At 36.3% G+C, this 18,468-nt stretch overlaps 1 protein-coding gene across 1 annotated transcript in view; it reads left to right on the top strand.

Moving 5' to 3' along the window:
* The window catches only part of VWA8 (von Willebrand factor A domain containing 8), a 181,970-nt gene that overhangs the window by 112,270 nt on the left and 51,232 nt on the right, over positions 1-18,468 (top strand). Inside the window, exons 27-33 of the mRNA XM_041466938.1 lie at positions 6,145-6,253; positions 7,198-7,336; positions 9,070-9,272; positions 15,826-15,942; positions 16,400-16,464; positions 16,564-16,689; positions 17,321-17,430. Of these exons, the coding sequence (XP_041322872.1) occupies positions 6,145-6,253; positions 7,198-7,336; positions 9,070-9,272; positions 15,826-15,942; positions 16,400-16,464; positions 16,564-16,689; positions 17,321-17,430 (869 nt within the window). The remainder of the gene's footprint in view (positions 1-6,144; positions 6,254-7,197; positions 7,337-9,069; positions 9,273-15,825; positions 15,943-16,399; positions 16,465-16,563; positions 16,690-17,320; positions 17,431-18,468) is intronic.

Here is an 18,468-nt window from a genome sequence, read left to right on the forward strand (position 1 = left end):
GATAATGGTGTTAATCTAGTCTGGCCCACTTCCTTCAGAAAGGATGCAGGTTATTCTAAAACCTCATCTCATTTTTTTGTGATTCATGCCTGAAGACCTTCAGAGATGAAGTTCTATAACCTCCCAAGGCAAGTCAGTCTTGTTTCTAAATAACCTCAGCATTGGAAAGTCACCTCTCAATCTTCCCTGTTTTTAAGGCCTCTGTTTGGTTTTTTTTTTTTTTTTTTCTTTAATGCTCCTTGTCTTCATTTGATCTGTGTCCATTGTTAAGTATTGGGTGTGAAACTGCTCAAGTTCATTTTTGCTGGAGCCAAGTACAGTAGTATGAGAGTACAGAATAGAAATGTATTGACATTTTAAAAGCCCAGTATGTTTTCATTTCATGCCATATTTAACTCATCTCTGTTTTCTAAACATCCACATCCTTTTTGCAAAACCCTCCATAGCACTTCCCGTCTTCATACCCCATCTTCACTTTATGTGATCAACTTTCTTCACACATTTTTCTTACTGTATTGGGTTTTTTCAGATTGGTTTTATGACATGTCAATATCACTTTCTCTTTTAAGCTAGTTTTCCTACCTGCTTCTAGGCTCTCACAAGCTGGCAATCTGAAGGTGTGATTTCTGTGTTGTTCCAGCAACAACAGCATAGCCTCACAGATGACTTCTCTGCCCCAGTCTTTTTTTGGTAGACTTCAAAGACTTTCTAGCTATCATAATAAATTGCTCAGCAATTCTATTAAGTAACATGAAAACTGGGATAATAGTGCAAACCAGTTTTTCCTGAGGATGTTAGTCATACAACAGCAAAATTGTTGTATAAGAATACAAATCCTGTACCATTAAATTTTGTGATACAGAAGCATTTCCAGGAGATTCTGGGGCAGGAAAATTGTTATAGTGAAATGCTGACTCCTTTACACATGTGCTCTCTGGCATGTCTTGGATCAAACAATTTGTGAATTCTTATTTTAATAAGCTTTGGAGAAGTCTGTCACCTATTACTGAATTGAAAAGAAAACTTGCATAAATCAGAATAATTTAAATTGCTGCTGCAACGTAACTGCTGTAAATATAGGGGAAAAAAGCATGAGACATACAAGCAGCACACTAAAATACAGGGTCTCAATGGAAGAATTATTTAGGTATGTATCCAGCTGAAATTGCTGAAATCCAGGGAAAATTGAACAGATGCTTGCAGTGACCCTTACGGGAATTTCAGATTAAATTCGGGAATTAATATACCTAGTCTTGGAAGGGAAGATTAGATGGTATATAATGACCATTTATGGATTGATTCTTGCAGTAGTTGTTTTTTTCAAGAGAGAAATTAATTTGTTTATACTAATCTATTTATTAGCAAAATTAATATCATGTATTAGACCTATAAAGGAATGCTTTACTTGGTCTTTTTGCTTTCTTCAGTTGTCATTTTTTTCCAGGTAGGATAATCATTCTTCAAGATACTGACATGTTCAGTATTGTCAGGTGTTGAAATACTGTCTCTCCTAGTACCATCTGTCCACTAGTTTATAATTTTTATCAGTATTGTATGTAAAGCAGATGGATTGTCTATGATGGTTTGCCAAGATGTAGTAGGTAAAATGCATTATTCATGGTACTAACTCATTATCTTTCTTTATGTGTACAATTACATTTTGTTTTTCTCATTGACATCTGTTATGTCATATTTTTCTAAATTCATGTTAATCTGCCATTTCGGTACACAGTTCAGACCATCTGCAATTTCTAGGTAAAACAGCATTTAATCCTAATTCTGACATTTATCCCTGATGAAATTGCCATTCCATGTTTTTCCTCCTGTCACTATTCACTTCCAGGTGCTTCCTCTAAATTCAATATTTGTTTTATATGAACTGGATTTTTTATATGTAATGTAAATATGTACATTTTAACAGCTTTGTTTTTCTCTTGGGACTGTTCTTTCATGTAGCTTTTTTTCTCCCCTGGGTAATCTGTAGTTAATTATTGGATATGTCTCCCATCATACATATCTGTTGTCAACTCTGCGAGTTTTAACATACAAGTGTTCTGAATGTCTACTTCAGAATGTCTACTGCATGTCTTCAAATCAAAATATGTTTGGATAAATCATGGAGAACTGGTTGGCAAGGAATTTGCCTGATTTCAAGCTGTATCTTACTTAAGTCCAAAAAGGTTACGTGGGATGGAAATCTTTTCAGCTAGATGGAGCACAGGCTGTTACTGGAGGCCTTGAATAATACATTCTGTGCCAGCACTGAGCTGGTTTACAAGATCATATTTTAAGCAGCTTTGTTGTTTGTCATAGTTCATCTCCACAGCTGTACTAATACGATGCCTGGCAGTAAAGAATTTGCTTTCAGTGGAGCTGCACTTTTACAACATTAATATCCATCTTGTAGTATGTTCTCTGAAAGTTAAACAAATAATTTTATAAAGCAGGTTCTGTGACTTCTTAACACAGTTGTTTGGTGATTTAGGTTTTTTGTTGTTTGGTCATTTTTTTAAATGCCCTGAAATGAATTTATTTTCTTAAATCAAAAATATAAAATGGAAAGAAATTGTGTTCTATAGATGTCACTTTGAAAAGATTTCTAGCAGTACAAGAGAATTATGTTTTGACAGATCAATTTCCCTTTGATGGTTGTGCATGCAGAAATTCAGGCTAAACAGTAATTTCTTGTAGAAGTGCCCCATCAGCTGTAGGTCTCGTGTAATCACTTTTCTGAACCCTGCCTATATACAAATTTCGTGAACAGCAATAATCATGTTGAAAACCGGGATCTAAAATTAAGGGTGAATAAACAGAAAAACAATTTTGAATTTTCCTTAAGCAACAGGCTTTGACACATCCATAATCAAAGATCTGATGAGGAATAATTCCTTAGAAATTGCTCTTAAATCTTGGATTTCTTACAAGATTAATGCAGTCTGCCTGTAGCTTTTCTGTTCTAGAAACCCTTTCCAGCTTTTGATGGAGGCAAAAATCATGGATTGCTCTGTACACCCCAGCTTGGAGAGACCAGTGAAGTTTTAGTACCATTCTTACTCAGCTACTGCACTTTTTATACCTATCAGATCTCTTTGCCTTACAGATTTTTGCCAGTGTTGACATTTCCATTGTTTTCTATCTGTCTTTTAGGTAAATGCTATTTGGTTGATTAATTTGAAATATAGCAACGTGGCAGGAGAATCTAGTGAAGTTTTACTAGTTCTGTCACTTCAAGTTATTTTCAAAATTTGCTTGTTATAAGTCCTAGGAAAATAAGGTAGTTTCCTTACTTCGATGTGTATCATATGTATTCACTAGGGGAAGACTGTTAAGATGTATGCACCTTTTTAGTGTGGATATGTTGTTCCAGTTGTTCTGCACCCTCACTCCCTCCTGAAACTCATTCAGCAGACTGATTGTAAGACCATAATGCCACCAGCTTCTTCAATACTCTTAGTTTTTCTTAGACCAGATTTACACGAAACAGCAGTGGGACAGCAAAGAAAAAAAAATTGTCAGGCCCTGAAAGAATGAGATCCCTATTACTCTTGACAAAGAGCTTTGTATTATGAACTCTGCTTTCTGTATTACTCTGAAATTCAGATCTATATTTCCCTCCTCTTTGCTATTTATGATGACTAGCTCTGCTGCCTCGGAGAAACGAAATCATTCAGAAACAGGGAAGAGAACAAAAGCTCAAAAATCTAGGAGAAAGTAGAAATCAGTTTTCCTGAGGGAAGAGAGGAACTATTAGCAAAGAAAATCTCCAGAAAGCTGAAACAGAGTGGAAATATTTATTTGGGAATTCAATCTGTAATTCTGTTGCTATAAAAAGCAGGATATTTGGTTAGAGGTGATAATAACATATGTTTTGTTTAAAATTTTAATAGCTATTCATGATCATTAGTAAATTCTTGATTTCTAGGATGTTGTCCATGGGAGCAATGTGTAAGGAATTAAAACTAAAGTCCAAATCCTTGTGAGAGATGATGTTCCACTGAGCTAATGGGAAACAACTCTTGCTGATTATAGGCACATCAGAGATTATGCTACTCAGAGTCATAGAGCGAAAAGAAGTCTCCAGGGTGTTTTTGCACACAAGACACCTTGTGGCTCAAGACATAAACAATGTTTTGCCAACAAATCATTTAGAAACCCAAATGGAAGCCTGAAGTAAAATTCTATTTCATGGATATCTCAACTGACATTTGGTCTAGTGGCTTGACCGTTTGCCTGTTTTTCTCGTTGCATGAATAAATGTATCTAAGAACTTTATATATGTTGAAATACTGCATCATGAATGTTTCTTCGTAATGGTGTTGAATGTTGTAATTTGCCATGTAAAAACACAACCCCGTGTACTTGGTGGTTTTTGCTGTTTTTTTTTGTTTGTTTGTTTGTTTGGTTTTTTTTTTTTAATCTGGCTTAATTTCTCATCTTCATTTGGGAAGAAGAGAATTTTGGCTATACTAGCTAGGTGTAAGAATGGAAAAATGCAGAATGAAGTCAGGAAAAATGTAGAATTAATCACTCTGCAAACACGGATAACTATTGATATTTTTAGTCAGGCAACAAACAGGCCATGAAGATTCTCCTGGTTCTTTGACTAAGAGAGTGAATTAATGAGATACTCTTTCCTCATTACTTGCCCCAATGGCACATTGCTGGCAGCTGGCCATTTATTTATCTGTGAGCACCAATGATCAATAGCATCCAAACCATTTTCTGTTTGCGAAACAGTGTCTTTGGCAGTCTGACTGCCTTGGCAGATGGTCCAGACATAGAATGGTGATGGAGGCTGAGTGAATGCCTGCGACTTCTGGCTTCTGGCTGCTTGAGGTTTCGTATCAATATATCATTAAGAAATGTTGAGACATCTTTCCTGAATGAGTAGCAAAAATTAAGGAATATCTGTATTCATCCCTTGATTTTTCCCATAAATTCATAGGGGAAAAATAAAATAAAACTAAAATTCTCTAAGTTTTGTATATAGTCCAAGTGATATTTCAATTTTTTTTAATTTGGGATCCCTTCTTATTCTGAAAATAATATAGAGAAGAAATTGAACAATCCTCTGATATCTAAAAGTGCCAGGTTGGCTGGTGAGGAGAAGGAAGATAATTGTAACAGTAGGAACAAGCATCATCAGATAGGACAGAAGAGACCAAGCAGATACTTTTAACAAACAGTCTAAGAGAACTTCCTTAAAATAGACTTTGAAGATATTTATAGAAACTGGGAGAAGGAATGTCTTTTATTCTCTTGCCAAGTCCTGTAGCTGTGCAGTAATGTGCAATAGCATGTAACACAGAATGCTGTTTTGGTAGGAGGTGTCTTTAGGAGCAACTGGTCCCAAAAAAAAGAAGCCAAAAGTTATGAGTTTGTTAGCTTGAAGGTATCTATGCCAATTAATGAAGTCAAACTGCTTTCAATGACTGTAAATCACTTCATAGGAAAGAAAGAAAAATTGCACTGTCTGTATTTTGCTGTGATGCTACATTGTCACACATCAGCCTTTTCTTTTCCTGTATAAATGAGTTTTGCTGTGGTCCACATATTTCTTCCTTAGATAAAAGATACAGAAATGAGGAAATTAGACCAAGGCAAGCAAATGTGGCTTTTGAAGATGTCCCTATATTTTCTGTAGATTGTACTGGCCAGAAGGCAATGGGATAGTCTCATGTATGTATTCCTTTACCTTTTTTCATGTGAGCAGTGGTAAAATAAACACAAATAATTTGCGACTTTCATGGTGAACGAGCCACAGAGCTTACTGTGCTTATTTTGCTGGTCTTTTAGAAGAGTGAGCTACTGACTGGAGTTCTTAATGGGGTGATGGCGCAGCCTGATCCAAATAAAGCAAAGCAAGAGATGGTTTGGATATATCTCACATAATTCAGAATGGAAAGCTTTTCCTTTTGAGGCCATATTATATACATTGCTTCTGTGTATTAGTAGCCCAGAAGGCTAAAATTTTTGTGATTTAAAATATAAAAAGGAATGAAATACTTTAGCAAGGAAACACTTTCTGCAAGAGAGTCGTCAGATATATTTTGCTGGAAAAATGCAGTTGTCTAAATTATTTATTCCATATCACTTACTGATTAATAAATGTAAAAATTAATTTGTTCCTACATTATTTGACAGACTGCCATTACCAGATCATAAGTTTGTGGGCTACTGGAAGGTCGATCAGCCAGGAAATGCACAAAAGAAAATGCTGTGTCCATCAGAAACTCAAAAAATAGATGTAAAGGTTTGTCTTCTAAATTATTTTTTTATTCATATACTACTGGTTTTATTTATTGGGTTGTGACAAGTCTAAAATGTGATTAATTTATTCAGGAAAAAGAGTGTGTACAAGGCATGGTCTTTGTCGCTTGTTCTTGGAGTTTTTACACTGACTAGAAAAATTATCATTTTCATATACCTAGCTGTCACAGTGTAAGATGTGCTTGAAAACCAGTAAGTTTGGCCAGAAGTTCTTGAAAAGAAGTATGTATAAGGATATTGAAAATACCTTATCTGAAGAAACTTTGTAGCTGTCTTGGATGTTTGGGGATGGCCAGTTACAGGCCCCAGATCTCAATTTTTGGCTAAGATCAGTGACTGAAAAGGAAGCTGCTTTCTGTTTCTATTTTGCCTGCAGCTGAAGTCTTACAGGTCTTTGGCACTGGCAAGATTGAATCTGAACCTTTGGTACAATTTGATCTGCAGCCAAAGTTTCTAATTCCTTTTCAACTCTGAGTTCTTGGCTTAACTTCAGTAATTATTACTCCAGTGAGTAAGGAAAAACCTGTACTTCTAATGTGTATGGGTGAGATTTAAACTTTATATAATAAGAAATTGCCATATAATTTATTTGAAACAGAAATTTTCTGGTATTTTCCTTGTATAAACTGTGTTTCAGCGGTATATGATATCTCCTTGTGCCACTAAGTGATAATGGTTCCAAACCATGAAAAGACTAAAGAGAGGCACAAGGTTTCTATACTGTAAAGGAAATGATAGTGTGGACATTCAGAGAGTTTATATAAAAGGCATTTCCTTTTCCCTTTAATTTGTTTAGTAATAAATATTAAATTATTTAGTGGTTTTTTATTGTTAATAGTATTATAGCATTAAGAAGACTTCTGTATTTTCATAAAGAATGGGGAGTGGAATATTTTAGGAAGCCCTCATGATTATTATTTGTTTTAGGGCCCTGTGCACTTAAATATTCAAGGCTTTCCACTGGAACGACATGAAGCCAGGTCCATCAGTTTCACAGAAGAACTTGCTTTTTGGACACTGCCTTTAGATGAAATTAACTTGGTTTGCGACGTCACAGTAACAAAAGGTACAGTAAGAAAAGCTACTGACATTTGTAATGATCTGCAATGTTACAAAGAGGTGAGATGTCCTGGAGATGAGGAAGGACTGGCCTGTTGGCTTCTTAAGTGTGTGCCAATAGTCAGTGGCAGAATATAAAAGAGCAAGATGAGGGATTTCAGGTGTAGTAACAACTCCAGTGTATTTACAGTAGTGTGTATTGCTAGATATGCTTGAAGTAGAGTATAGGAATAATACTAGGAATTGTAATATGAGAATTAAAAATATAGAGTATAGGAGTGAACTATAGGAATAATAACTTACCTATTTCTACTTTTTTTCTTAAATAGTAGGTGAAATGCAAAAATAATTCACTGAAATTGGTGCATAATTTCACTGAGTCATTGTGGTCATTGTAAGGATATGCATCTTTCTCAAACTAAGAGAAAGATGTGTAATTAAAGTAGAACAGCCACAAAATTGCAAGTTTGTTAAATTTGTGTGTTCAACATTGCATTACTTGAGAAAAACAATTCTTTGACTTTTCCTCTCTCAATTCAGTTTTAACAGAAATCTTTTAACTTGGAGAGTGCTGTGTTTTTTAACTCTGTGCTCATACTGATTCTTTCTCACTGGACCAAACCTGCCTTAGTTACCTCTACAGCTTATGTCCCAGAGGGAATTGCACCATTGGGAATATTCATAAATGTTTTTAGGGTTCATCATTAAGCATGTCTTGATGCCTTAAGTTTTTAGCTTTTATATTTTTCAGATCCTGTCCTGTATTATTGTATAACTGTGAACTCCATACAGAGTGTTAGTAAGCTCTCTTCCCATTTTGTTCAGACAAAACAATCCTTCCAGGCCTGAGAACCAACGCCACCCTCACGTTGAGGGTGAGGAGGAGAGGAGAGCCTCAGGCTCTGAAAAGTATAAATAAAAGTGTATGGCAGGGAGCAAACTGGGGGAATAGGACTTCATTCCCTGAAGTTGTAACTGGACAATTAACCTCTGATATGCAAATAGACGAAGCATATCTGCCTGAAAAATTCATGGCCATTGTCCATCTTGGGTGTAGCCTCTGCAAGGCTTTTGCACTGCCCAAGGTGTATAGGTTAAAGGCCTTTAATAAATTCCTGCTTTATTCTCTAACTCTGTCTAGCCTCTGTTCTAGGTAGCCATTCCAAGGCATCAGTCTGAACATTATTATGTATTATATACCCATCTTTAATGATCAATACTGGAATGCTGCTCTTTCTACTTGCAGTCCAATTTACAAATACATTAGCAGACATTCATGGAAGCGAAACAGAAATTAGGTAGCTTTTATTGGTTTCAAGAGTTGTCTGAAATTTTTCAGGAAGATGGTTTATGTGAAAAGTTCTGTGCAATGTTTGTATAATGTACTATGTTTAATTATTAAATACATTAATTTAAAGGGAGGATAGGATGAGAAAGAAGAAGAAACAAGATTATAAACCAGAAAATCAGAGGAGCATACTAGCAGCTGGCAGACACTGCAGTCATGCCTACACAAATGTATCTTGGACTACTTGTTTGGAGTTAATAGTGTTGTGGCAAGGTTCTGCCTTTTAAGTTTTAGTTAATATCAAGAGATCATTTCTCTTTATCTCCCTTGTCAACAGTGGTAATTTTTCAGTACTTTTTGCTGTATCATCTGCCAAGTTTATGACGTATCTATTTCCAGAAGAGAAATGCACAATGTCAGTAACTTTTCACTATTTTGTTTTCTTATTTCAGAAGAAGAACATAAAAATGTTCTCTATGTTACTACATGCAATCCTGTTTCCTTGTACTTCATGAACATTTCTAGTAAGACTGGATACTTTGTGGATCTTTATGACCTCTTCCCAAGAACAGTTGGAAGTGTCTGGCAACCTTTTGTGACTGCAGCACCACTGGGAAATCCACTTAAAGGTCAAGTGGTTCTACATGAAGAGGAGGTAAAAAAATTAAATTCCAGCTAAATGCTTAGTTATGAGCAAAGTAGTACCACGAGGGTATGTCACTGGGGACTCCACCTCTATAGACTGGACAAGGCTACCTCCTGCTGAATGTTTTCTCTTTTACTGTACTTGTAGCTTGAGAGTTTCCTTCAGCTTTAGTTTTTAAATGGAGATTTTCCTCTTGCACGCTTTAGCTGGACAATGTTCTTTTCCATTCTTGAAGCTGAGTTCTACCTGCTTATCTTCTCTTAATAGAGATAGAGGGAGATTGGGCTTATGGGAGAAAGGGGGAGAGTGGGTTAAGTTCAGGAGTCTCAGTCAAACAGCATATGTCTGCAAAGAACTTAACTTCACATAAAGTGTTTTATGTGAACTTAAGTTATGCTCCAATCTTGTCCCACTTTTACTTTTCAACTAGTATATAAAAGAGACATTTTCTGAGTCACCAAGTAAAATGTTGCTTGTATTTGCTCCACATTTGTTTTGTAAATCCTTGTATTTCTGCTTCTCTAACCTGTGAAGTGTTGAGACTAGAAGGAAGACTAAGTAAGCCTTGACATACACAACGCAAATTGAGAACCACTAACAATTTCAGTGTTGGTTTGACTCAAATGCTTTTTTAAAGACAACTATTGCATACTTTGCACTTTCCCTTATTATCTGTGAGCTGATTGTAACATTTCCAATTCAAGATTTCTTTGCCCAGGAGTGGGAACAGGAAACAGTATATACTGCTGCTGCTGTTCATTTTTTAACATTAAAAATAGTTTATTAGGCTACCTAGCACTCAATGTGGTTTCACACTGGCATTAAATCAGTCATTATTGTTGGCTTTTTTTCCCTTTCTTTGAATTTCTCCTGTCAGTGTTTCAGTAAGTGAGAGACTTCAACCTAGAAGAACCTTTCCTACGTTGAGTTGGGGTGTTAATAGTTTTCAGACATTTCTAGTGTTTCTGCAGTGCTGTTGTTCCAGGAATATTTGTCAAGTGTTGCTGCTACTTTGTGGTGTCAGATGCTGCTGTTAAGTTCGGTGCCTTATGAGAAACACAATTCTTCTGCCTTTGGTAGAACTGCCTGTGCAGGTGCAGCTGCCTGTTTGATACTTTCCAATGCAAACTGGAAACAATATGATTCTGCGGTTACCTGCTTGTTGACCAGCTATAGAAATACCGTCTGGGCTATTTTGAGGTGCACATAGCACATTTTTTTGGTTCTAAATAATCCTTGGCTTCCTTTGGAGAAGTTGATGCAGGAAACTAAAACAGATGGCAGTCTGTCTTGTATCTAAGAATGTTTAGAAAGTCTCACACTTTTTAATATAAAGCCAGCAATATTCTTTGCATTCCAAATCTCAAAAATTCCTACCATTTTGTTTTTCACCAAACCACAGTAGCATCTGGTGTCAGAAATGAAGGTTCTTCCATGAAGCTTTAGGTAGTTATCTCAGAGTCTGGTTTTGGCTGTCCTCATGGAATATACCTTTTAGTGATGTATGATAGATACATTTTTCAGACTCTGAAATAAAATTTGTGACATGGAGAGACTGTGGAAGTCAGTGTCCCTTTCCAGATGACTTCAGTCATGCTATAACCTCATGTCTTTCTCTAGCAAAGCTTAAATATTGCCAGTTTCAGCACTTGTACTTGGCAAGTGCTACAGGTGAATACATCCTGTCTGTAAATAAGCCTGTTTTACACTGGAAAATAATACAGAATTAAAATATTCTCAATGTTTTGCATTATCTTTGAACTTCTTACCTATTTTTACCATTAAGGGCAGACCTTATTCGCTGTTTGAGAAAATATGTTTCATTTAATTACAAACTTGTTTGCAAAAAGTCCTGTTCTTAGGACACCATTCAGAAGTAATTTTAGACTTCTTGAGAACTTAAGCAAGCAACTTGGAAAACAAAAAAAGAAGGAAGATTATTCTCTTGTATATTGCATGCTTATATCCATGGACTACATTGGTAATTTATTTGAGATTGGTTCTTAAGTGAGGCGTTAAAACAAGGTTAGACAAGTGCTGCTGTTGTAGTCTTCACAGCCACTGCTATCCTTCCATGTATTGGGGTTCAAGTGTTGGGATCTCTAGCTCCCACTGAATCACAAGAAGGATTCTCGAGCAGTGTAATTTTTCCACACAGAGCTTAGGTTTTATTCCTAACTCCTCCTGTGGAGCCCTGGAAAAATCATGTGCTCTGTGCACCTGTGAAATAAGGTGGATGTTCTTAATCCATTATTATTGATGTTACCAATAAGCAAATAGCCTAAGACAATCATCCAAGTACCTTATATATTTGCTGTGAGAACAGGGGTAACCTGAAGAGCATTTCTTCTCAGCTCAAGTAGAACATGTTTAATTGCCCTCTGGAAGTTTCTCTCTCTTCCCACTGGCTACAGAAAGAGACTTGACATATAGTCAAGGTGCCTACTTTTGAGTGTACTAAGATCCCTGGCAGGCACAAACTCAGAACTTGCAGCATTCACATGTTAAGAAAAGTAAATAAGAGGCACATCTGCATTTTGAGCAAGGCTACAAGAGTTAGCTAGTTGTACCAGGGGGCATCAAACAAAACAAGAAAAACAAATAAAATTTTATATAAATAACATTTGATGCTTTAGAGATTCATCTGTGTTTAGTTGCAAAAAGACTAAGAAGTATTAACAATATTTGTAAAAAAAAATAACTTGCATCTATTAAATAAAGTGACCACTTGACAGCTGCTATTTCATAATAATCAATATCATGCATTAATTAGACAATACCAAAAGAAGCTTTTTCAATTTTTTTCTTGTAATAAAGATCTTTGGAGATTAATGTTTCTGACTAAGTTATAAAAAAAACCAATTTTAAATGGATGATAATCTTATTGGAAAAGATGAAATTATTATATTGTGGCTCTTCAAATAAGCTTGTGGGTTTTATCTTGTTCCCAGATGACATCCATCCAGATTCAGTAGAGCCCTCCAGTGAAATAAAATGAAAAATCACTATTTCTTCCTGTCCTTTTAAATAAAAATTTACTGAAAGTAAACTCCTCAGGGATTTAACTTAATGGCACAAGTGGGAGATTTATCTGATTTTAAGCCACATTTACATCTGCTTGGAAGAAAGGGTAGATGATTTTATTCCTCATGGTGGCCATTGGTCTCAGTGAGTGCAAGCTGTTTTGACTCTTTTTGTTCAGACTAAATTCATAGACTTTGAAAGGACTCTGAAGAAATCTCAAGTAACTTTGTAAGATGGGAATTGCATTCATCTTTTCAAAGTAGCAATGCCTCTGCCATCTGTCCTCCCCACAAGTACTTCAGGACCTACTCTTATTTTCTGCTAGAGCTTTGTGCCCTCCGTATGCACTTTCCTTTCTGCATCTCTCACATCGACTGCTCAGAATAAGAACAAGTACAGACAGAAAAGAGTTTTGATAATTTTTATGCATGATTTTATATGGGGTTGTAGGAGCAAACTGCACATGGAGAATTGATTTGCTCATAAATTAACAGCACACTTCCAGGATTTTTTACAAGCGCTTTACTGTGTTGAAAGGCTACAACTGGACAAACAGAGTAACCTACAGGCTACCTCAGGGAGCACAACAAGCTTTGTACAGGCTGCTGTTCCTGCTGGCATCCTTTAACTCTACTTTTATCTTTCTTGGTCAGGAAGTGGGGTGGGGGGGAAGGAAATGCTTTTCCCTGTCCCACGTGCTGCTGCAGTTGTGTCAAAGCTCTCTGATAACAAGGGAGTGAGAGAGTCTGTGGCACAGAAACTGACACAGAGATCCACCTCAATCACCACATGCAGGAGATGGCAACCATTTTTTAAAAGAAGACTTCTTTCAACAGTTTGTGATCTGGCCTGTAGCACAAGTGAGGATCTGAATATGAAAATATCAGTAACATAGTAACTTCTGTAACCTCTAATCCCTATGAAATTCTGATGTATTTCCTCAGAACAAAGGGTACATTTTCTTATTTCCTTCAAAAACTAGGGGTTTTTTTATATATCATATAAAACTTTCCTTTTCTATGAGTACACCGTATAGGAAAGGTCTGCTTATATAGAAATGTGTGCACGTTCCGTAGAATGGGAGAAGGCTCATTTTCCATAAGCACAAAGAAAGCTTATACCACTACTTGTTGTTCTCAGTTCACTGAAATCTTGAATACAGTCTCCCAAATCATCTGCAAGACACCACTTGCATTAATTAGAACACCAGTAATCTACTTGCAAACATTTCCCTACCTCTGAAGACGTGATGGTTTGAGCCCCAAGCCATAAATTTTTGCACAGACTTTTTCCAATTGAACCTGATGAACAGTGTGTTAATGTTTCTATCTGTTCCTATTATTTACAGTGTCAAGGTTGTAATGTTTCTATCACTCAAGAGATCCTTGAGTAGCTCTAATAGAAAAGGTGGGACAGGAGGCCATAGGATGTATGATTGCCCTGCCAAGCTAAGGATCAGCCTCAGTCTAAAACAGACTATGTATGCAAGCTTGCTTGCTGAGGACATGAGCATTGAGGGCAGAACAGATCAAAACTGACAGTGAATCTGGGGAGAAGAATACAAGAATGTTAAACTGAGTTATTTGCACTGTCCCACTCTGAAACTTCGCCAAGCTCCCCTCTGTCTGCAAAACCATAAGGAATAACTTCCTATACCAGCAAAATGAAGTCACAGTCCTGTTTGGTTAAGAACTTTTTAGAGGAAAATGCTGGCTAAAATAAAAATGGCAGTAAGGAAAGGGAAACTTTGCAGTAACTAAAAATAAAGGCACACCACTTCACAAGATTGGTTATTGCATCTGTCCAGAGTTTGGAATTCCAGACACTGGGGTCGGGAGGTCACTCAAAGGTTACTTTTCTCCCAGTCAAGAACAAACAGAGCGGAATTGCACACCAACAACTTCTCCCAGCCCACTTGAAGAGTTGCCAGAGCTGCTCTTGGATGTGTTCACAAGTGACGCAAAAATCTATTTTTAAAAACAGACAGAATATGCATCAGTCACTTAGCGCAGAAGGAAACCATTAACATCAAAAGGGGTGGAGTAGAGAAGCTTTTTATACTACCAACTGCTCTCATAAATTTAACACTAAATGGAAGAATGTAATTGATTCATATGTGTTCTTTATCTCACGTGGAAGGCTAATGCTATTTCAGACTTGTATAAATAAAATATGGCAGAAAACCAAAATCCAAAGCAAATGTCCTATTTTTTTTCCCTGAATCACATTTCTGTAATTTTAGTTTGTAATACATAAGCAAGCTTCTTTTTTTAGAAATATTGAACTTGAACTGAGATTCCCAAATGCTCTAAATAACATGATAATATTTTAAATACTTTACCATATTTAGCTTCAAATTACTGTCATTATTAAAGTTAACTCTCACAAATATTTCTAGTGAAAGTATGAAGAGTACCCAAAAGAACAAAACTGCTGTGACTCAGATTGTTCGTATTTGTTTTATTTAAGGGAATTCGTGGGAATTTATGTTTTACTTCCTTAACGTCTATTGTGCATTATTGCACATGTTGTACGTAGGCAGTTTACTTTTAGTAAGTCCTTTCAGAACCCAATGTCCTTGCAGAAGTGAATGTTTCCTTGAATGGCCAACAAAAAATTGAGCTCAAGGCTTAATTAACTTATTCCTTTGTACCTTTGGAATTTCATTTGATGCAGTTAAGGTTGGCCCTTAACTATTGAATGACTATTGTCTTGAATTCTTAGTTAAACACATTAGGAGCAACTATAGCACTTTGCAAAAAGAAATGTTTAAAAAGCCCCCATCATTTGATAGCATGTGTTGACCCTTGGGCATCAAGTAACAAATGAGAAATCTGAAGTTCAGAATTTAGCATGCCATTTTTTCATGTGATGGAGATTTGCACCATCCCATCTGCTTCTGGTCTGCATCCTTTTGAGTCATCCTGCTGTCCTCCACCAGCTGTCCTACCTCTGACACTATAAGCTGTCAGGGAGTGCAGGTCACAGAAGGGTTGTCACACCCTGGGATATTTAATATGCACAGGCTCCACAGTATCAGAAGTATGAACTTGGAGAGAAGGTACTAAGCCATTTCTTCTTTCACCAGTTTGTCACCTTCAGTGGGACTTAAGCAATAGGTACAAGAGAAAAATTGTAAGAAAATACAAAAACTGAAATGAAGTATTTTAGTGACTTGACAGAACTAATTGGTATGTCTCGCATTTGTATCTGCATCTGTAGCTGTAGCTACATGTAAGCCATACTAATCCAGTTCCTAGGTGTTATGCAGAAGTGAATGTGAGATGTATAGATAAAATTCTGTGGAAAAACTGTAATATCATTCCAGCGATTGCATGTACTTAACCTCTTCAGTTTCTCTATGAACTTCGAAATGAACCAAGAAAATCCAGCTTGCAACAAAATCGTTTTGCAGCAAAATCTATATCATCTTATCAAAATCTCATAAGTGGCTCAAATTGCAAAAGTGCTTCAGATAGATTTGTTGTAGTCTCTTAAACAAGCTTGAGATGTACATGGATCTGCTTTTCATTTACAGAGCAATGTTGTGTTGTTGCTGGATACAAGCAACGGTGCCCTTCGCCGACTTCTGCTCTCACCAGATGCTCAAGACTCTCCTAAGAGAACATCTTGGTGGAGCAACAAGGAAGAGAAGGTGAGGAATAGCACCTGCCCCTATTATACTAAGTTTTTTTGAAAGCAAATGTCAGTATTGGAAAAACAGGATCATTAAGTTTTTCCTGGTTTTACAGCCCAAGCATTTATTTAATTGTTTACTCTTATGTATGTTTAAATGTCTTACACATAAAATAGCATTTTTATGGAATATAAATAAATTTTCTGAAGATATGTGTCTTTAAAATACACCTTTTTAGAACTGGAAATAATGGAACATTTTGTTACAATTAATTATGTCCAAAATAATGAATGCAGTTATGATGCAATTTATGACTAGGAACAAGGCAAGCTAGATAGCATTTTGAGAGATAATTAAAGCTGTGGATTCTTCAAAATAAAGGAAAAAAAAACTATTACACTTCCAGAGGAGTCAGGAAAACTCACTGGGACACATCTAACAAACACTGATATTCCTATGATGTATGTTTATACAGAGCAACTACAAAATGTGCCGAGAGTTTTCACACAAAAACTGGCTGGTGTTCTACAAAGAAACAGGGTAAGAGTAAATGCTATCCTTATATTAAATTGATTTAAATCAGATCTCCTTCTATATATCCCTATCTGATTATTCTTTTCTTGGCTTCCAATTTTACAGAAACCACCTTATTGTACTGGATGTACTGGAGGGTCAAGCTCACACCATCTCACTTCCAATCAGTCTGAAATCTGTTTTTCTGGTGGCTGAAGACCGGTGGCTCTTAGTGGAAAACGAAACAAATAAGTTAGTTCAGGCTAGTTTTCTCAATGCCATTATTTCTTGTTTGTGTCTCATTAGTGTTCAGGAGTTTCACTCCTGGTCTCAAACTTGGTTTTTTTCTGTTTGTGAAACTGGCTGGATTTAAAAAGTGGGTGTTTAAGATGCAGATTTGCTGTGGTGAAAATAGAAGTAGATTTTTAGAGTAGGAAAGGAAGACGATATTCCAGCCTCTGAAAGTCTAAACTGGCTTTGATCATATGTGTGTTAATATTAATTTTACTAAGGTGACATTGATCGTTAGAAATGAGAATGTTGGTGGACCTATCTCTGGAAATACAAACATGTAGTCTAGAGTTAGCACCTGCTTCCTTTACTTTCATGGTCACATGAAAGAAATGTTATTCTGCTGTCTCATTTTTAGAAATGCACAGCAAATGAAAGCGTGTAAATAGTTACCAGAAGACAAATCTGCCATTTGCTGGCCTACTCTTTCCTATCTCACAGATGTTTGGGAAATTATATTTAGTTTTAGCAAAAGGTGTTGATAACCTTGTTTATATAAATGTAGAATGTTTTCACTGTTTCAGAAGATAGAAGTCCTTGTTTAGAGTGACAAGTTTAATTGGGAATTATTATAAATGTGTATCTTTTACAGGAAATTTCTTTTAACCAAGCATGCCCATATGGAAGCTCAAGGCAGTGAAGTTTGCCAGCTGCATGCATTGAATGAAGAGCCAGCTGACATGGGATTTGGCTTAACAACAGGTACTGAATGCAAACTTGGCTAGTTCCTTTGTTGTTTTTTTTTGTTCTTTTTGTCATTTCTGTTTGCAGCTGCACAAACAAGACTCTTTAAAGGTCTGAGTAACCATCTCTCTTATTCTGTTTTTTCCACCTTATCATGTTTGGTTAATAATAACAGCTTTTCTCAAGGCATGGCACATTTCATGCTCAAATTTCAAGTGGTTTGAGTAAAGCATTTTTGTTTCATTTGAGCATTCAAGACCCTCAGTCATGGACTTCCAGCAAACAGACAAGCACATAGAATAGGAAAGGAAGACTAGGCAGGTATTAGAACAGGAATGGAAGGGAACAATTATACTAATGATTCCAGGCTGTAGACTGTTGCAGGTCTGTTACTCACACTCAGATGACGTAGAAAACATTTCCCAACCCTTAGAAAAATACAAACCACCTATTGTTAAAACAGAGCAGAAGTCACAGTTTCTGTAGTTCTGTTGATAGTGTGCAGGAGGCTATTTGGGCCATCACACCTGTGTTAAATGATATGGAGAATTTGATCAGTAAAATTCCCAGATGGTGCTAGGCATTGGGGCATGTCTTAGTTACACAGTAAGGCAGAAATTTGCAGTGGTCATCATTCTGCCTAATAAGATCTGTCTGTCTTCAAATCTGATAACATTTTCAACCCTAAACATTTGATCACGGTGCACAAAATCTTTAGTGTACTTGGTTTAATAAGACTGCAAGTACATGTGCATCCCACCTAACAGTTCATAGGTTTTGGTAGTTACATATCAGAGTGACAGAGGAAACAAACAGAGAAACCACTTTATATCTCTTAAAGAAGGAACAAGTTTTGTTCTGGTTCTTGTGACTAGCATAAATAAGAAAAATGAGATTAACACAGTGTAAACATGGTACAAACAAATGTTATTGACAAATAAAAGGGCTTCATTTACATAAACAGCTACCAGGTGGATACCAAAAACTAACCATATCCTGAATATCCAGAATCCTTTTTAACTCTTGTACAGTTTACTCTACCTACTTATCAAGAGC

This window comes from Pyrgilauda ruficollis, unplaced genomic scaffold (assembly GCF_017590135.1).
Source record: "Pyrgilauda ruficollis isolate IOZ18807 unplaced genomic scaffold, ASM1759013v1 scaffold20, whole genome shotgun sequence".
Classification (NCBI taxonomy): Eukaryota; Metazoa; Chordata; class Aves; order Passeriformes; family Passeridae; genus Pyrgilauda; species Pyrgilauda ruficollis.